Source organism: Psittacula echo (assembly GCF_963264785.1).
Source record: "Psittacula echo genome assembly, chromosome: 18".
NCBI lineage: Eukaryota > Metazoa > Chordata > Aves > Psittaciformes > Psittacidae > Psittacula > Psittacula echo.
This window is the reverse complement of record NC_137754.1, coordinates 3,320,824-3,341,333: the sequence shown is the minus strand read 5'-3', so window position 1 is coordinate 3,341,333 and position 20,510 is coordinate 3,320,824. Positions and strand designations below refer to the sequence as shown.

At 45.4% G+C, this 20,510-nt stretch overlaps 1 protein-coding gene across 1 annotated transcript in view; it reads right to left on the bottom strand.

Annotated features, from left to right (window-relative positions):
• Nucleotides 1-20,236, bottom strand: part of UBASH3B (ubiquitin associated and SH3 domain containing B) — a 62,759-nt gene extending 42,523 nt beyond the window's left edge. Inside the window, exon 1 of the mRNA XM_080631701.1 lies at nucleotides 20,001-20,236. Within this exon, the coding sequence (XP_080487827.1) occupies nucleotides 20,001-20,164 (164 nt within the window). The 5' untranslated portion in view covers nucleotides 20,165-20,236. The remainder of the gene's footprint in view (nucleotides 1-20,000) is intronic.
• Nucleotides 20,237-20,510: the final 274 nt, after the last annotated feature.

Genomic DNA, 20,510 nt, shown 5'->3' with positions numbered 1-20,510 from the left:
CCCTCAGGGCAGGATGCTGCATTCCAGTGCAATGAGGCACTACAGAGATTCCACAGCACAGATAACCTCCCAGTGCAGTGCCACAGATGAGTCCTTCAGTCTCCAGCTGTGGCTGGAGTTTTGGCAGCCCTTTATGGAAACACCAAAATACAAATTCATACCAAGTTCCTCAAGTCCTGTGAAATTCCTCTTTCCTTTATCCAAACACTTCCCCTGCTCTCACCAGTCCCTTTGCATGCCTTTACAGCATCCCAAATGTCCCCTCTTTCTGCCAGCAGTGAATCCATCTGACTTGTAGAATACCATCTTCCTCCATGCTTAGATTAAGACAACTATGAAATAGGTGCTGCCCTTGTCTGTAGGCTGGGATATATAGTGGGTGTCCCCATATGAATATAATCGCCCTCAGCCTTGTGGTCTGGACCCATAGGGGAGTCTTGCCTTGGTGAGTACTTCCTTCTTACAGTTGTCTAGGAAATACTCAGAGAACCACTTCCTGTGTATTGATGGAGTGAGATGAACAGTACTGCTAGTTGTGCATTCTTCTGAGCCTCAGCAAAGAGCAAAGAGCATGTGCTACAACCATTTTGTTAACAGAGGGAAAATCATGATCTCTAAAGCACCGTTTTCCCCTGTATAAATACATGGTGCAGAAAAGCTAATTATAGCCCCAGGGCTTGACAATTATCGATGACAAACACAAGCCCCCAAACAAACCCAACAGCTTCTCATTTCCAAGAAGTTATAGAAATGCTCTTTTAATGACACAACACCTGAACTACGTCAGCTTGCTTTTCTGCTGATGCTTACCTACAATGAATCACTGCTTGGAGGGAAAGCAGAAAGCGAGGAGGGAGTCAAGCCCTGGCAGCCGTCTGAATCTCAGGCATCTTGCTTTAATTTCCCCTTCTTAGTGGCAGATGGTAGCCTTGCAGGGGTGTTAAATCTGCTCATAACTAATAGGGTGTTGTTTCTTTGAATGCTCCATCTACTTCCACAGGAACAAACCATCAATTCTCGCTATAACGTGGCACAACCCAATAGTCAAAAACCTATGATGTGACTGGAAAAAAGAAATAGAAACAAACCACCCACATCCCCCAAACCTCTATCAAATATACAGCAATAACCCAGTGTTGTTTACTATATGTTCTCCCATCTCGTGTATGCTGTCAGTTTCAGAGTTGAACCTGGTGTGCTGCTCCTCTGAGCTTTCACAGCCAGGTGCCTCGGGCATGCCAAAATACCCAGGCTGGGAGAGATGCTTGAACTTCCTTCAGCCCCAAGCCGCTGTTCAAAGGGTGAGACACAAACCCTGCTCTGAACTACGCACAGCTTAAACAGAGAAGACAGAGCATGGACTAAACAGTATAGCATCCGTGGTACCTCTTAGCGTCAAAGAGGGAGCGGGTCAGATGTATTGCATAGGGCTCAGCCCTTATTTTACTAAGCTTTCCTTTCACAAAGGAGTGTAATTTCTGCAGCAGATTGTGGCGGGGGAGACCCAATATTTGGTCATTCACATGACTTTCAGATTCGCTCCAAAACTGAGAAGTGACTTGTTTGTGTGAAGCTTTTTCCGTACTGCCAGCAGCTGAACCTCCTGTCTGCTACAGCCACTGCACCTGCGAAGAGCAGAACCACCAGCGATCACAGCAAAGCAGCTCTCAGATACTGCTGAGCTCTGAAGTGGCCCATATTTGGATTTTATTCTGCCTTCCTAGGACTGCAGGGAAAAGTTTCAGTTCTAATCCCAGCATCTGGTATGCATTTGGTCGTAGAATAAAGGTTCATTCATACTACACAGGCAGATGCTGTCCAAGTGCTTCTGCCCAAACTCATCTGGGTAGAATCCTTATCTTGGTAGCCCTGCAATTGTCCCTGAACCTTCTGGCCTCTCCTATTTTGCCAAGGATCATCTTTTCCTTGTGAACTATACTCAGGGAAAATCTTCTTGCTACTGAAGTGACCTGTTGTGAAGAAAGAGGGCTAAAAGTACAGCTATCATCAAGTCACTGATGGTCATAGCCATGATTTCATGACCCAGCTAAGGGTCCACACACTGCCTGCTCCTCAGGGGACAAACCCCAGCTTTTAGAGCAAGCTCTGCTCTCAAGTGCCTGGGACGAATGAATAGACAAAAGAGGCACCAAACGAAAGTAAGGAGTTTTCCCACCCACATAGCAGATACAATGACACCTTCTTCTGCTACCAAAAGATAGCCCAGCTGTTTATTAGTCTTAGTCACTTTTAAAACATAGAGGCTGTGACCTTTCCACTCAGGTCGAAGGAAATCGAATGGCAGGGATCCCAGTGATTTCACAACTTGGCTCTGGGTCAGACTGTAGGCTATGTTAACTGCAGGACAAATCCTGAGGTCCTTCCAGTTTCTTGGTTGTGCAGCTGTAAGCTCACATGGGGGTACCTTCTTCCGGATTAACTGCACGGACCAAAAGTGCACTTCGCTTCCAACCATTCCTGTATTGTTTCCCCCCACATTCAATTAACTGTTATCATCCATCCAATAATAACTCCAGCTAAGAATCGAAGGATTTGCATATATTACACTTCTACATGATTCTGTAAACTGGTTTATAATTGTTCATCCCAGAGCTGGCTCAGAGAAGAAACCCATGACTGCGCTGCCTGATAAGGGCTCACTCCTGGTCTTGCTGACTGATTTCTGAGGCGTTCAACTGAGGCTGAGTTCAGAACACTTTAATACTGAAGTATTACGCAGCCATTGCTGCAGACTGGAGAACAGGGGAACACTGAGCAGCAGGAGGGAGACAAGATTCTCACGCTGCAACTCTAACTCATCTTTTTATCTAAAAGGAAGAAAGGGGGATTTCCCGCTTCTACTGAATGTCTTTTTACTTCCCATTAAGAGAGAATGTAGCTAAATAATACCTAGCAATCTCCGTTTGGCTGGATTCTTGCAGTAACTTGTGTCCTTAGTTCTCTCCATGTCCTCCAAAAATCAATAAGATCGGACTCTTCTAAAATGGCATTTGCTATGATTTATTACAAGTCAGAACTGTGCTCCCACTGATTTTCATGTGTCTTTGCAGCATTGTCTTTGAAATTTCCCCATAATATGCTCGTGGCCTCAGTAGTACTTGATGGGGTTACAGCAAGCAGATGCCCAGCCCAAATGAACTAAGGATTTGTTAACGCCCATCAAAGGCCAAGATTAAAATCTATCTGACCTAATACTTTCTGTGCTGTCAAAACTGATACTAAGGTTAATAACCAAGTTTTGTCAAATGCATTTAAAAGAACTAAGGGCATGCCATCTCCATGCTTTCCCCCAGGTCTATCCATTTTATTATACAAGCAGTACCCACACAAGCGGCTGAGGAATAAAGGGTGTTTGTGTGGGAAGCAGATGTTTGCCTTTCCCCCCCCAGTAAAATACAGTCCTCTCTGCTGAATCTTGTTTGCTATAAGCAGGTTTGGATGCTTCTTACATAAGTAGGTGTGTTCAACTAAAACAAAAGCTTAGGAGCCTTGGGCATCCTCTGGAGTTGAGTTAGGTTGTTCAGGCAGTCGGAGATATGAGTTTAAAAGAGGCAAGATTGTGCTTAAAAACATAAGCAAACCAACTCAAGTACTTTTCAGATAATGCATTAGTGAGTGGTGGAAATTACTGGCACATCGTGTTGTGGAAGGTAAAGTATAAATGCATTAAGAAAAGGAAACTTAAATTAGGATCAGCTTAATGGTGGCTTTCAAGACTTTTGGGCCAAATGCAAAGTTTGGCTCAGGAAATTTCTAAGTTGCTGACTGGCACAGACTAAGTACAGAAGAAAGGCTTTAGTGGTGTATTAACCTAAATGAACCTTTCATCTAATGGGCTGTGCAAGTCTTGTATTTTTATGTGTGCACGCTAGAGGAAGGGCAAGCTGTTATTCTTTATAGCCTGTACAAATGATTTCTGACATCCCTCGTACCATAGCAGGCCAGGACTGATGATTGAGTCCAGTGTGATAACTGTGGTAGAGCCCCACTGGTAGCAGGGGATTTGGACTGCTCATTTATCACTGTGCAAACGTGATCAGAATTAAGCCCATTCATTTCCTGAAACCACTGGCTCACATCCTGTATATGTGCAGCCATGCAATGGTGTGCATCTCTTAGATGAAACCACAGAACATGAAGCCTTGCAAGGCAATATATATACACCACTTTCCCCAAACCACTGTGCATCTCAGTAAGGGTCTGAGGGTGACTTGCTGAGTGTCCTTTTCTTTTTAAGGCCTATATATTGTTTGACAATAGCCTGCTGTTAATCCAGGCCACAAGTATTTCAGCCAAGCATGGCTGAAATGTAATATATTGTACAAATGTAAGATTTTGTTAATCAGGCATCAAATTCCTATGAGTGCGGTCAGGAAGACATACCCCATCGGAACAAATACGCTGTAGGACAGGTTTGGGCTTCTAGTGCCAGCACTTGCATGTACTTTGCCTGTGGTTTAACACTGCAGACCCTCCGCAATAGATCGCTGGCCGGTTGGGATGTGTTGTTCAGCTTTTGTAAGAGGAGTTTGTCATCAGTCTCCAGGTTCTTTTCTGACCTAAGGAAGCTCTCATGGCTTCTACTGCCAGTTCTGATGGTTTGGTTTGGTTTGTAGAGAGAAAACAAAACACAAACAAACCCCCCACACTGGCCACAGATTGGTGCCGACTTCAACTGTACATAGCCTGTATACTTCATTGTAGATGCTGTAGGAACATATGCTTGTGTATGAATATCTAAATGTGTGCATATGTCTGTATATATATAGTAAGTAGGTATAATACCGTGTATTTTTACAGCTACCAGTCCTAAGTAATTTTGGGGGGTTTCAGCACTATAGATATGTTGTATTTGAATAGATATGTGATTGCCTTCAGATGTTTTTGTGAGCTAGATAGTTGCAGAGATGGAAGAAGGCCTTTGCTTTCCTTCCCAGATTCAACACTACACAAGAGACAAACTGCCCGTGTCATTCAATGACATGTTCCCCAGGATGGTAGGGGAGGCAAAGCAGGTTGCAAACCCCAGTACCAGTGTTAGGGTGTCAGAAGAGGCCTCTGCTGTCTTCTAGATACTCTGTCCTTCTATTATGGCTTGCAAAGGTTATGGAAATGGGAAAAAGTCAGAAGTGCTCCTTGGCAGGACACCAGCAGAATATGACTTCACAGCAGTTTTAAAACTTCCAGAGTTCAGGCGGGCGAATTACTGTTTCTCTCCTGCATCATATAGAGGAAGGGAGAGCAAGACACTGAAATCCTGTATTTCAGCATTTCTTTTCACCTAAGGAGGGCCAGCAAATTCACCTGTCACCAGAGCATGTTTCTGTAACCAGAGCTAAAACCAGGAATAGCCACTGGTGGCAGATTTACAGCTCCAGATTTCTGACCTTTGTTTCCTGCCCAGAGCAAGGACAGTTGCATGCAGTGCTCTGTCTGACATGCTCCTGGGAGTGGGAAGGGATGGAAAGGGAGCCAGGGACTGTGTTCCTGGGATGCATTCAATGTGCTGTGAGCTATTGCATCATGCGAGTAAGAGATTCTGCAAAAGCAGAGATTCTGAGAAGGGAAAGAATAACGTGCAATAGCCCCAGCAAAAGCTGCTGTTGAAGCATGGCTGGAAAGTGTTAGCATGATGGGGAGGAAAGGTTTGCCACGTGTTTACACTAATGCTGAATGACCTCTGTGGGGAGGAAAGGTGGTGAAGGATAGGCTCTGCAGCTGGACAGGAGGTCATGATGGATACAACCCTTTCCACATCTGCTCTTCTTGTTTCCCCAGATGTGGCTCGCAGAGACAAACCTCTGCAAACGTGTGAGCTGGCACTGAAAGCTCAGTGGAGCGACAACGGCACAGACCTGGATGCTCACAGTGGTTCAGAAACCTGCTAAAAGTCAAACTGGTTACTGGAGTGCTTTCTGAAAACTTTAACTGGTATCAGTGAAGCACACCGCTCTCTGATACCCAAGAGCTGGGTTTCCTATTGCCATTGGCTTTATGCAGCCGTTTTGAACACATGCAAAGTTGGAAAACGACTGCTATTCTGACACGCTGCCCACTGTGCTTAGCTTGCAGAGGGAGGGACAGAGCAAAATATTTCTCTACCTCAGTCCATCCCATTCACTGAAATCAATGGGACGTAAACATGTGTTTAGGGCTTTCGTGAATGCAAACTGAAATGTGTCCGTCTCTGAATGTCTTAATAGATCCCATTCAGCCATCAGCATAGAAGATTTATTGTCACCAACTATTGCAAACATTTATACATTCTCTTCTCAGCCCTGTCTTCTCACCAGCTGAAGCCATGCCAGTCTTGCTGGCCAGGCTAACCACATTTCCTGGCTGAGGCTGGTTTATAGATGACTTGGATATCATTAGCACACAAGTGAGGGAGGAGAATCAATGCTTACAACCTGATTCAAAGGCTGCTGAATCCAAGGCTCTTCAAGCCAGCATGCTCTGAATGAGGCTAGGCAAAGATAGGCTTTGATAGTGATTGATTTTTGAGGGAAAGGAGCTGCATCTTTTGCTAGGTTTGAAAATGAGTTGTTTAAAAGCAAAGGCAAAATCTATGCGGGCTTGGGGAAGGTGATTGTGGCCACGCAGAGGCTGCGGTGATGAGACACAGGCAAGCTTCAGTCTCTAATGAAGAGAATTGAGAGGGGCTGTACTGAATATACAGAAGTACTCTACTGTGAGAAAAGAGACGGAGAGAACTGATAATGAAAATGAAGAACTTCCTTTGATTATTGCTTGTCATTTCCTACAATGCAATCTGCATCTTTAAAGAAAGCTCTTCTGTTAGATGTTAGATCCCCTCGCCTCCTTGTGGTTTGAAGATCTTAAGCACTAGTAATGAAAAAGAAAGGTTAACCAGAATAAGGTAGAATATAAGCCTCTTTTTTTCCTGACTTATATGTGACATGAATGCAATGTAACACTACATGTATGAATGGCTTCCATTTCAGTTGTGCATGAATTTTCAGGGATGATGAGTACGATACATCTGGGATTGGGTGTGTGAGTGCTCACAAATGCCTTTTTTTAAATGTTTAAAACTGAAAAATCGAAAGCTGATGTTGAAAACAGAAGCTTAATCCTCCCGTACTTGCAGTTTCCCTATCTGTGAAATGGGGACGATGCTAACACTCACCACCCTGCCTAGTGATGGTGAAGAAAACTGCTGGAACTTTCTCTGCCTTCCTTACAGCACAGTGGGTGGCAGAACATTCACAGTTATTACAGGGCAATGTCTGTACTTGAAACCCTACTCCTTCACAAGTAGCAGATCAGGGACCTAAGCAACAGCCTGGGCAGCGGGTACAGCCATAATTAGAGCCAAATAATGGAATGGCACATTTCAGAGCAAACAGGATGCGCATACACACATAAGAGAAAAACCCTTCCTGATTAACACCCAAGGGGAAATGAAATTAGAGACACTAGTCCAGATAACCAAATCGAGCAGTTCCAATGCAGGATGGCAGTTAGCTACAGCAGCAAAGGACTGTCAATCAGCAAAACTCCACCCTGCATCACAGTATTTAAAACCAAAATAGTTTCAAGGCCACGAGCTAGCCATGCCTTTACGCGCCTGAGTAATCTCAATTAAAACCAATGCAACTGTTCATGTGTTTGAACTTGAGCAACACGTTTGAATCCTTTGCCAGGCTGGCACCTAATTTCATCCTGGTTTTCCACCTTGAAAGCAGTCCCTGGCGGCAAAGCCTGTGGGAACCTGTGTGGTTCATCAAAGGATGATGTTCCCGCTGCCTAGCGTGCTGCTGCAAAGCTCAACCTTGCCTTAAACTTCAAAAGCCATGGGGATGTTTGTATGCTCTTAAACTGCTCTTCATCAGTGGAAACAACTCTGCCCAGACCTTGCAGGGTGCAGATGGGATGCTGATAGGATTTACCAATTGCTTTCACACTGAGTACAGGTAACCAAAAAGCTGTAGTTTTCAGGACTTTTCATTCCAACCAAAAACTTGTGTCTTCTTTGACAGGTACCTTGAAGCAAAGGGACAATTATCTAGTCACAACATTCAATCCCATTTGCATAAGCTCATCTAAATTGTTCAACTGCTTCAAATACTTTTGTGATTAGAAATACGCTCCACAAATAAACTGACTGCATGTTCCTGACACTCAAGACTAATGTGTCACAAGAGAGGGAAAGATAAAGCAGCATGGAAAAAGGATTCCTTCCTTGCCATTACGCACACCCAACCTATGAAACCACAATATTTCGTGTCTGTTACTGAAATGAAAGTCACATCAAAGGTCCTTTAAGGCTTCGGAATATGGTGCAGCAAAACTGAAACAATATTTAGTAGGTGGAAAGTTGAGCTAGGTGCCTGGAACAGTATCTAATTGCCACATAAGAGTACGTTCTTGTGTTATTTATGGCCTGATAGCAAATCCACATTACTGAGATCTAAACCCAGTACTGCAGGAGAGTCTCTTTGTGTCCTCAGGCAAATTCCTGATAACGCTTTCACACTTGTTGGGAGGTGTTTAATTTACAGAGACACTGAGCATCAGTGAGCAATGGTTTTCCAGAGTGGTGGCTGACTTTAGGTGATCTGTTTTGGCCCTCTGAAAAAGGCTTGGTTTCCAGACTCAGCAGAGCACTCGCATTTCATAGTTAGTTTCTTTTGGTGTATCAACTATCATTTGAAAGGAAAAAAAGCCCAAAACCTTGTGCTTTTAGGTAATGTTTCTTCTCCTAAGCCAGCAGCTAGGCAGGCTGCTCTGCAGCAGCTCTTGCTGCATTGCTCACTTGAGCTTCCTGTTAGATCTGACAAGGTTTTCCACTGACCTTTAGATGTCAGAAAGGATAATAAACAGACCTCCGTGACTGTGTTCTCCCCACTGCTCCCCATTCACATAGAAATAAGACAGGGTGGCTGGAGTTGCGTGCTCTGGCATACACTGCCCTCATCCCCTCCCATAGCTGCATAATCCCACTGGCCATCAGCAAGGACTGAAACGATGTCTCTGCCACCCTTCTCCCTTAGGAAGAGCTGCTGACAGCAAGTATGTAAAATTCTTAAGCCATCATCCAGGGAAATCCGATGACACCTCAGCAATCTCCTACTGTTGTGGCTGAAAAGAGGAATTTTATCTCCATTTGTCATGCAGGCTGGTGGAGCTCTGGTGAGGGCGAGCGGAAGAAGGAAAGGTCATTAAGGCATGGCAATCCTGTTCCCATGCTAGGAGATCTCTCAGCCTAACAGATCCCAGTACTTCCAAATGTAGTTTTGCCAGTCTGGCCTCAGGCTCTCCCAACCTGCGTTATCCTAAAAGACCTATTGATTTCTTCTTACCTGTCATCATGTTTTAGCTGGGCAGCCTTGGCTCTACCCTTTCAAAGTTCACTTTGCAGCAGATGGGCCTGTCTAAGCACGAAGTGCAAGCAAAGAAACCAGCAGCTGGTCTCAGGAGTTTCCTAGGAGAACATGAAAAGCATCACAGCAGGCTGCCCAGCACCCTTGGTTAGGCTGACTCACACAAGAAGCCTGGTGAGACATGTTTCTTGGACACTTGAGTCATTAAGACACAGCCTAGGCCAAAATCACAGGGGGAACGCACTAACAGATGTTCCTCTCCGTGCGAGGCACCTTCAGAGGAGTTAAAGGCTGGGTATAAATGATGGCTGGCAAATATTGGTAGGCATATGGGAATCAAACAAAATCCCAGCCACACCATGCCCTCTTAATATGGCATTCTGCCCCTTAGAATTCCCAGCGACTTATAGTCCTTTGATCCTGATGAGGACCAGCAGTTTTGGAGGAGGAAGCAGAGGAAGTTGGAAAAGATACATTGACCCCCAAAGTCAGGGTCTTTATAGGAAGTTAAATCCTCCCTCAGTGACGGCATCTAATGAGCTGCTCTGGGAAGCTGGAGGATGAAATGGAGAATTCTTACACAGCATGACCTTCCCATTTGCAAGTAGAAAGTTTTACGTTAGGGAGAAAAGAGGAAATACCGTGGCTGAGTGGGTCATTTCCCCCCAGAACCTGCACTATTTTTATCAAATCAAAGTGAGACTTAAAATACCCTCATACAGATGGTTTCAGGTTGGTATAAGGGGTTCCAGTTGTGCAATTCACCCCACACCGGGGACCTCTTGTACACAGAGAGGGTTAAACAGGATGGATGATGGATGCTCCTGGAGCAGTGAACCTGTAGTCACTGTAATACTGGAAGGAAACAGCATCAGCTGTCCTGCACCAGCACAGCACAAGCTCTCTGCGTGCATGATTCGGGTCTCTGTAGACCCATCCTGACTCATCCTTTCCCCAGCCTGCTGTGCTTGGCTGACGTGTTTCAGACCCAAATAATCAAGGTAGCAGGGGAGCCTGCTGCAGCCTCACTGCCCAGGATACCTTATTACATGCACCAGCTCTGGAAAGCACTGTGAAGCCCTGGTGCTCCCCTGGCACACAGCAGCAGGGCAGCAAGTGCTGCAGCACAGACCTGGAGTCTTTACTAAAGACTCTGCTGCCCCGCCATATAAATGCACTGTGAATAGGCGAGAAACACCTGAGGTTTGTATTTTCCCTCTCAGAGGCTTTGATACTGATTCTTATTTACACACAGGCTCTTTGCATTACCTGAATGGTGTGAAAAAACCCCATTTCTCTAAAGGAAGCTTTCATAGCAATGGAAATTGAGTTATTTCTGGGTATGATCCTCAGCTGGTGTGTATTAGTACGGCTCCAACAAAGTAAATGGTGCTGGGCTGGTTTACACCACTGGGAGGGTTTGCCTGTTAGAACATGAATGCATTTATGATACAGCTACACTATGGGAAGGGTTGAAGAGACTGTAAAGGGAATATAAACATGTATTGTAAGGTGCAGCTGTAAGGTAGGTTTGCTCCAAGGCTTGTTTCCATTGCCCACAGACTAGTGTGAATATGAACCAGATCCAATTCTTGTTTAGTTTGAGATTTCTTTGAGCTGACTGCAATTTATCCATGGCTGATATATTGTGATTTGACACTCGCTAGGACTTGGCAGCCACTCTCAGGAAGAAATATTGATTGTGAAGAATAAATTCAATATAATAGTAGAACAAGGGAGCAGGACATCATTGACACCGCTTACAGCCTGCAATTCTGGAGCGCCCTTTGTCTCGAGTGGATGGCAAGTGTTAATTAAGGTGCCCTCTCTGGCATGGAGCAACTTGATGTATTGTCTCATTTGAAATGTTTCTGTCTGTAGAAGGGGAATGACACTTATTCCAAAGTAGCTGTTCACAGCAGTGCCATTCTCATGCAGCTGTGAATTTCACCCATCAATCTAACTCACTGTAACTACGGGTAACGACTGGGAGTACAGGATTTTGGAGGCAATGCTGAGATCACTGCCTGTCAGCAGGAGATGATGCTGTCTGCTTCCCTATGTGGCCTCTCCCTATTCTCTCTAGAGGCATTTGCTCTTTCTGGCTCCTGTTTACATTGCTGGCTCCTAGAGCAGGGATGATGTTTTCCTTTTCTGTTTGCACAGCCCCCCCAGCACAACAGAATTGTGGTACTTAAAAATCAGGTTTCTACTCACTGCTGCAAGGGGAAAATGGCACCAGTGTTTCATGGCAGCATAAACTCAGGGCTTGAAGTTGGCATCATGAAACCTATTCAATCTCTGTGAATAAAATGAGGACCAGCTTAGAAGAAAAACAGTATCGTTTATCTATTTCAGGTATTTCCAATGCCATGTAATGCAGCCCCCTTCATGCTCGGTAGAACTGCATGGAGCATCTTGATTTCAGTCATTCAAGAGAAGCACGTGCTCAAGGGCTTTGCTGAATCAGGCCATTAATGAGATTTGTGTCGTGCAGGAACTTGCTCTATTTCATTAGGTAGAGGAGAAAGAAAACAGTCATTTTTACAAATCAGGTGATGAGAAATCTCTCTGAAACACACCCGCCTCTACACTGGCAAGTATTGCACAGTCACCGGCCATGAGCTATTAATGCTGCACTATCATGAACTGCAGAGCCTAGCTGATACTACATGAAAGGGAAAAAAGTGGCACTTGCCTTGCATTAATAGCAGGGGGCTGATGGGTATGAGTGAAATACACTTCCAACCTCTTTGGATGTCAGGCTATGGGAGGCCAAGGTATTTATCGGAGTTACTGATCTTAGGATATGCCTCTGCATTTGTAGCACAGAAGACAGATATCCCAACATTTACACAGGGCTGCTGTTTGCTCAGCCACATGCATAACCTTTCTCTAGCATTTTCCTGCTAATCTCCTGCTGGCAAGCTATTGGTGCTGGCAATGAAAGCAGACTTCAGTCTCAAGGACCTGAATGTGGTGTCTGGGGAAAGCAAAGACATCAGACTCATCTCCTGTCACTCATTGCAGGTTCCGGTTTATAATTGCTTGCTTTCTGTCTAAATTCTACCTGCTGCATGGTGGGTGATAGAAACCACTCAGGACCTGACAATACCTGCCAGGGTACTGTCATATCTGCGCATGCAACTGTGCTCTCTGTGCTCATCTTTACTCTTTTGGGAATCCCTGTGAAAAAGGGGGCTTTCCAGGGAATGGAGGAGCAATGGCTCCTGCTGGATAGCTGTGTGAGATCAATATCTCTTGGCTCCATACCATGAGTTGTGGGTATTCAAGAGTACCCTAAAACTCATCTTTTGTGAGTCCTGGGACTTGTCAAAGCTTCAGGAGATCTTAAACACTGCTTATGTTGGCTGTCAGCTGCTTTGTTGCGGTGACTTTAGCAATTCCCTCAACCCATCCTATTATTTCTTGCTGTTGTTTTTTCCCCCTCCACTTTATGTTGCATTCAGTCTTTGTGCACGACCGGCCAGCTCAGGATATGGCAGGGACAGAAAAACGCCAAGCAAAGCCAAGGCCTATTCTTTCCAGGTCTGTTTATATAGGGGGTGAGTAAGACACAGGCGCCGCGGTGCACCCCATTGTAATGCACAAAGCCTGCAGCGAGTCTTGGTGATGGAATCCAAAATGCTGTCAGCTGCTAAACTACAGCTCTTTTGATGACTCTGCTTGTTGAGGATAATTAGACTGGTGCAGTACAGACACACACACGGATGTCTCTATTCTTTTTGCAATGGCAGAGCACATGCTGGGAATCCACTATGAGCACCAGTTAAAACCTAGGGCAATGTTTTCGACTGTGAGCAAGACTTGAGTGTTGATGATTTGATTTCAAAGGTGACTTAAAAACGCAGGTCTCATCAGGAGCCAGCAGAATTACATCTTGACATTTAAAAGCACCAAATTACTCTTTTTTGGGGGTAAACTTTAGCTCATGATCTGCCAAAAACCACAATTCCCGCCTGACTTGAGCAGTAATCTAGGAGTAAACTTCCAGAGGGCTTTATAAGGCAGTGCTGCAGCGTTGTGCAGAAACAGGCCAACACGCTGTCTCTGTCACCAAGCCTCCAAGGGGAAATAATACTCAACACTTTATGCAAACAAGGCTCCATTCAAATAGTCCATGCTGGATATCTGGAATCATGAGTTTCTGCAGTGAGTCTTTGTCCTGAGAATCTCTTCAGTAAATTTAAACTGGCTCCTGACAGTAGTATCAGGTCTGTGAACTGGGACAGAAAAAGGGACTGAAAAGGAAAAGATAACACTGGTATCTCTATCACTGATACATAGCTTGAAAGGCAATTGCATGCTAAGGATCAAGTTACTAACTGGTTTTTGACACAGAAGGCACAAGGGCTCTGTCAGTGACATGTAGAGTTTGGGCTGTGCTTTCAAGCTCCTCTCCTTCTTAGTGTAAAGGGTAGGATCAAGCCCAGGACCTTTGCTCCAAGACACAGACTCATGAGAGAGAAGCACAAGCAAATGTTTTCTTGTCACCGTGTCATTTTTAATACCAAACTGAACTAAGTACTCAGGGACCAGGAAACTTTCTGACATCTCTTCGAGTGTTTGCCAAAGCTAAAACACATCTCAGAAATCCAGGGACTGCTGTCTTCTGGCTGACTTCCACTGAACAAGGAACTCGCTGCATATGGTGATGTTACTCAGACGTTTCAATCTGAGATCCCAATGAAGCATGGTGTGTGAAGCCAATATAAATGTGTGTTGGTTTTTTTCTCTCCTCTGAGCTTGCCTTCTGGGCAGCTAGCACTTCTGCAGCAAGTATTGCAGTGACTCGCTGACCTTGGCTCTGCTGTGAGCAATCTTTGTATAAGGATTTTCTGTCCCTAAATCATTTTCTCAATACTTTTGGCAGAAGCATCTTCTTTGTCGATATTGGACCTGAATATCTGATTGTTCTACTTCTCCCAACTGTCAGATATGATTAGTGCCAGTTATGTATACAGATGACAGAATCGCTGAGGAAGTATGGAGTGCTACTGCTGCCCTTATAATTTTGAGTGTGATCTTATCACGGGAATGACTTCTTCAGCCTCTGATAAGACAAGGTCTTTTTCCATTTGAAAATGTTACACAATGGCATGGAAGTGGATGTTCTACTTAGACCAGATATCTAACTCTTGTGATTAAGCTAATAGACTGAAACTATAGATTTAGGTGCAAGTGCCAGCCTAACTACAGATTTGACATAGATATTAAGCTTCTCTGTGCCTCAGTTTCCAGACAATACAGTGGAAATAGAGAACCCTCTATGCTTTATCACTTTAGATCTTCAAAGTAAGGAAGTGTCTCATGGAGATCTCTCCCACACCAAACATGTTGGAGCTGCTAGCACATAACAGTCTGGATACTGCAGTAACCATCCCTCTGTCCCACAGCAGAAATGTGCGATAAAGCCAATGGAAAAATATCCATATGCAAAGCAGCCACGGGTCTCAGTCCCTAATGTATGTTTGCTCCAGCCTTTCTCCAGTGCACCTTCCCCACAGCTGCTAACTCAATTGCAGTATCCATGTTCCACTGCGCAGTGCAGACCTGTTGGATCCCTTCCAGCACAGATGTACCGAATTGTTATGAGGCCCCAGTGCTGAACCTAGGGACTGCAGTACATGAACTAGACCAGTTAATTGCTCAGGCTGTTGCTCAAGTTACAGTGTGGAATCTCACCCATTAAACCCGTGCATGGGCTAAGAGCTGTGTGTCTCAGAGCTGAGAAAAGCTCCAACCAGCGCATAGAAAGGGAAGGTCACAGTAGGGAAGGCAGGTCTTGTCCAAGTGATGTGTACCTCTAGTGAGTTCTTCCACCTTCCCTATTGGTAGAGTGTGAACTGGTCACAAATGCTTCCTACGAAGTTTCTAATCAAAAACGTCCATTGACCTGATCGATGGCTGATGTGCAGTACTGGAAATGGAAGTATTTTGGCTAGGTGGTTTCTCTTCTGCACAGTCCAGTGGCTCCATCCAAGCCCAAAACTCACTGTCTTGCATGACGAGCACAGACAGAGCTTTAGGGGAAGTTTTTGCCCAAGCTAAACACCTGAATTTTCTATTCAATAACTAAAGATTTCCTCCAGTGCTATTACCAAACTTGGAAATCCACTTTCAATGCAGCCTTCTAAGCTGTTGCTTCTAGAAACATTTCCATCCATTGACTTCATCACTCAGAATGGGGTTTCCCTTCACACCCCAAGCCAGCAAGTCTCTGTGAATCATGGAAACACTTCTAAAGCTTGAGCTCAAGTGGGACTTAGGGGATGCCTATGGTTTGGGCTGGTCCTTTGTAGTAGGATGAATTTCAGCCAAGAGTATTTGCACAAAACTAATACCCTGCAGGCAAGGCCGTGAAGGAACAGAACCCACTTCAAAATCAAAAGATTATCTGCAGCACTTTTTTTCCATGCAGTATTTTCCCAAATCCAGCTCAAACCCTAGAGGGATGAGAGACTTCGCAGCCTTTCTGTGCTATGTTGCTAAGTCTGTTACTAGGCAAAACATGTTTAAGCAGCCTAGAAAACGTTTTCAAAACACAAGAGAAGATTTTACTGTTTGTAAACTGGATCTGAGCTTCTTTTCTTTGACAATAATGAAACTCTTAATACTCTTCAATTCTCCTAGTTACTGAGAAAGCAAATCAAAATCAGACCGGCTTGGCTCTATTTGGGTCCGGGGGAAACGCTGTACAACTTTGTGAATGAATTAACTCCTCTTCATTCCCATGAACACAGAGTTAAACTCAGGTGGTCTTTTGAAGGTGGGAGGAAGGAGGAAATGTGTAGCATGGGTGAAGTTGATTCATGCTAAACTGTACAGTATTCTTGTCTATCCCATTTTATGGCAGGGAAGTGTTTTCAATTGTCTACCATCAGCAGACCCACTACGCACTGAACCAACATTATGGACCTTTATGTAGAAGGTGGTCCCCACTTTTTAGGCTGAGATGATGGGAAGGAACATCAGTTTAGTTTTAGAAAGCTTTGCTCCCTGTGCCAAGTACAGTGCTCATCTCTTGGGCTTATCACACAGAGCATGGCAACCGAAAAAGCATGATGCCTCTAATTTAAGTGCTCTGTTTTATGGACAGTGGTTTACCTGGTTTGAGTAATGACAGGGGCCAGAGAATTATCTTCATTTTTCTAGGCCTGGATCTCTTCTCAAACAGCACCTCAGGGCTGTGGCTTGAATTCAGAGTTGCATGCAGAAACTCAAGCAGTTTGAAATTGTATATATTTATCTATTCATGCACATATGTGCACCCAGAAATGAAACAAAATAAAGTAGGGTTTTTTTCTCATCCTAGAATTTATCTGTCTGGTTTTGGGTTTGTTCTGGAGGAGTTTAAAGCCTGACATGAAACTTTAAAATCTGTGAATCACTGAACTTGCTGATTCTGGAGCCACGTTGATTTCTGCACCATGCAGGCTACTGGTTTTCTACTGCTTAACCCTGTACTAGTTCCAATAACTGAATTTTGGTCAAAGGCCTTCTTCCATCCTGAAACAAACTGAGCCCATCACTAAATTTCCCTGTGTTTAGCATTTTACAGCTATACATCTTACGCATAGATTCTTTTAATTGCTTGTATGTGCATAATAGTTTTAAGTGATTTCAATTGAAACCCTGTGGTTTCCATGGCCTGTAAACTACATTGTGCTTCCGTTTCTATTTACTAGGAATACTATCAACACCTACGTAGGGATTATCACACAATAATGAGAGGTGCTGGCAGTCAGATTAGATTTGTGTGTGCAACCACTGACAGTAGATCCATTATTCTATGGTTCTATGATTATGTGATGATGTACAATATTTTGGGAATAGTAGTTGTGTGAAATCTCTTTCTAGATGAAGCCTGTTCTTGAGTTAAGGGGGATCTGGTTAGACTTTTGTGCAACCCCGGGTAAAATAAAAGGCTTGTCTTGGTGCCTGAATTGCAAAATGGCAATCATAACATCACTTTTGCCTTCCTTCCTTGTTTAAATCAGAAGCTGCTTGGGACAGGGACAGCTGCCTCCTGTGCGACTAGACAGTACGTAATGTAATGGGACAATTACAAAATAAAAAGGTAATGATCGTGTGCTGATGAAGAAAGAAAAGTAGAACAGCTCTTCACTGTAATAGTCCAAAGCGATGACATACTACAATGAGCAATTGCTATCCACAGGTAAGTGCACCCAAAGGTGGTTTATACCACCCTGCATCAGCGTGTAGTTTAGAGTAGCCCAGCTGAATGGAAGCTGTCGCTGGGAAGGAGGAAAAGATTCTGACAGACAGATGTGGACCTCTGAGCTCTTATTGCTGTTATAAACTCTAACAAGGGAGAATCAAATAATGGATGATTTCAGTTCTGAAGAGAAAAAAGCTGCCCATCGGTAGGGCTGTGAGGTATGTGAAGTTATTGAGCTGAATTAGAAGCTGAAAGTTAAGCAATGCGAGTACTTCCCAGGATCTCAGTACTGTCTCTATACCGCATCTAAACCCAGCATTATTGTCATCTCCAGGTAGCCTCTGTGTCTCTTACCCTGGCTTCAACTGTCCTCTCTGTCCCCTGCCCTGATCAATCCCCCCAGCTCAAACAAGAAGCCAGGAGGCCACCAATACCAACAGCAATGGCATTTTGTGACACGGCTGACAGACCAGTCTGACAACTTGGAGCTTTGTTTTGCATAAGCCATCCAAACAGATGGTCACCACTTTGAAATATCAGCCTGGTTTGTATTTGTATGCAGCATCTACAAGCACAGATCTGAAATCCCCTGTTTTGTTGAATTCTTTGCCTCCTGTTGTAGCTGTGGCTTTGATTTAGAAAGCAGGAGTGGGAGAGTTTTGGGAGAAGACTCAAAAGGGGCTTTACTCTAAGGCTACTTCTCAGTATCAGTTTGGGGAGACACAGTGTTTTTACCTCCTCAGCAACCCGGTATTCTTTCTCACTCACACTTGCAGAGTAATATGCTGTGAGTTAAAAAGCAGCACAGGGAAGCAGTGACCTTTAGGGAATGTCCTTTTGCCATGCAGCCTTCTCTCATGCTTCCAAACCTGTGTGCTGTTCCACAGTGTACTCTCATTGGTGGTTTGTTGGGGTTTATTTCTGTCTTGCTTCTTATCTGATTTTCAATGATGAATTGTTTGTAGTATTTCCAGTGGGCTGAAATAGCCACTATGATGTGAATACTTCACATCAGGAGCATGGTCTCCCTCTCAGCAGACAGCTGAGTTATCAAAGAGGGTTCTATTGCAGTAGCTTGCATTTAATATCAGGACAGTTTTACCCGTCTGGCAGGTTATATTTGCAGTAACTACTCTTTGCAGTTGAGGATGTTTTATGCCTTTCTCTGGCTTGCTATCTTTGTTTAACCCTTCTTATTCTGCATGATGAAGCTTTGGGTCCATTTTTGTTCAATGATAGCATTTTCTTGGGCCAGAATATGAACCACAGACACAGTTCCTTGGCTAACGTTTAGGTAAGACCAGGGCTGACTGTCAGCCGTGATGGCACTGTTGTACAGGTAAACAACTAGTTTCATTCATAGTATCAAGCTGTCTTTTCCTCTGGCTACACTGAAAGATGCACGTCTGTTTTTCCAGGTGAGCAGAGCATGAAGTCACCCGGCTCCTGCTTACCTCCACTTGCGTTCATTGTATATAAATGCTGTATGTTGATTTCAGGAGATAACTGTATAGATCACTGACAGACATAAGAAACATAAGTAGGACAATGGAAAATGTATGTTAGATTTTCTGTATGTGCTAGTGGATCCACACCAATCTCATGAATCCCCAAATGACATATGTCCTTAAAACTGCATGTGTGCGTCTCTATGAGAAACCTGCACAAAGACACTGAAAAACCACTGAGTTCCGACTGGTATCAACAGCAAGGAAAACTTAAACAGATCAAGGAATCATCCAAATCCCCGCTGGTTTCATTTGCATCCTTAAAGGGCACAGTCTCATTTTGGGAGTCACTATGTTTAAAACCGGAGAGTCATTAAGTTATCGTTAGGTTGCTGCCTAATTAATTTAAAGCAGTAGCACACGCAGGGAGATTACACCAGGGCACTGCTAAATTGGGCAAGAAAACCCCACCACTTTGGACAAAAGACATTTCCTTCTATTGCTCTGTTCCTTTCTGGTTGACTCGCAGGCGGATTAAAGGAAGCCTCCAGGGTGACCGAGTTAGCCAAAGCAATTGCGCCTTTAGGACCCCCTATTTTCAAAGCCTTTTGGAAGGAAGGGCTTTGGTTTCAAACATTCGCCTCCCTGGAGCTGCCCAACTTTCCAGCGCTGAGAGGACGGGACCCGCTGCTCCCCGGGACGGCACCTGCCACCCCCCATCCCCCAGTACCCCGGTTGCGGAGCCACGCTCCTGCCAGGGGCGGCGGCGGGAGATGCCTCCGGAGCATCCCTCGGCCCGTAGAGCATCCCCGGACCGCTCCGTGCGCACCTCCCCGGGCCGCCGGAGCTCCCTCCCGCAGGCTCCGGCTCTAGAAGCAGAAGCAGACCGGCGCCCGCTGCTTGCCGTAAAAACGAAACGGGGTGGTTGGTGGCGGTGGGGAGGAGAAAGAGCCGCGGGGAAGGGGCCGTGCGGCGACTTACGCCCGGGCTTTGGGGAAGCCCATTGACAGCAGGATCTCCAGCGACGAGCCATGTTTGATGGTCCCCGCGCGGTGTTGCCGGTTCCGCCGGGGGATGACTTTGCTGTACAGCTCCTCTTTGGCAGCCATGGCGTGCGGTGCGGGCTGCCCGCGCTGGGCCATCATCACGCAGCCATCGCCGCCCGCGCAGGGCCATGCACACCCGCAGCGCCCAGCGCCCCGCCGGGGGCCGGGGCAGGGCCCTCCTCCTCCTCCTCTTCCTCCTCCTCCTTTCTCTTCTTCCCCCTCCTCCTCCGCGCCCACCCGCCGCCACACGTGCGCGCCCCACGCCGTCACCGGGGACTTCGCAGCGGATCGGAGAGAAGCCGCTCGTTTCCACCCCCCCCCGCCACCGCGGTCTTAAAGCCGCCTCCGGGTATGGGGTGTAGCCCTGGCCGCAACCAGACCCACGGGGCTCCGGTGGGAGGGGGCGGGGGGGAGGTCGGGGACCTGGCGCTATGGGGCTGACCTA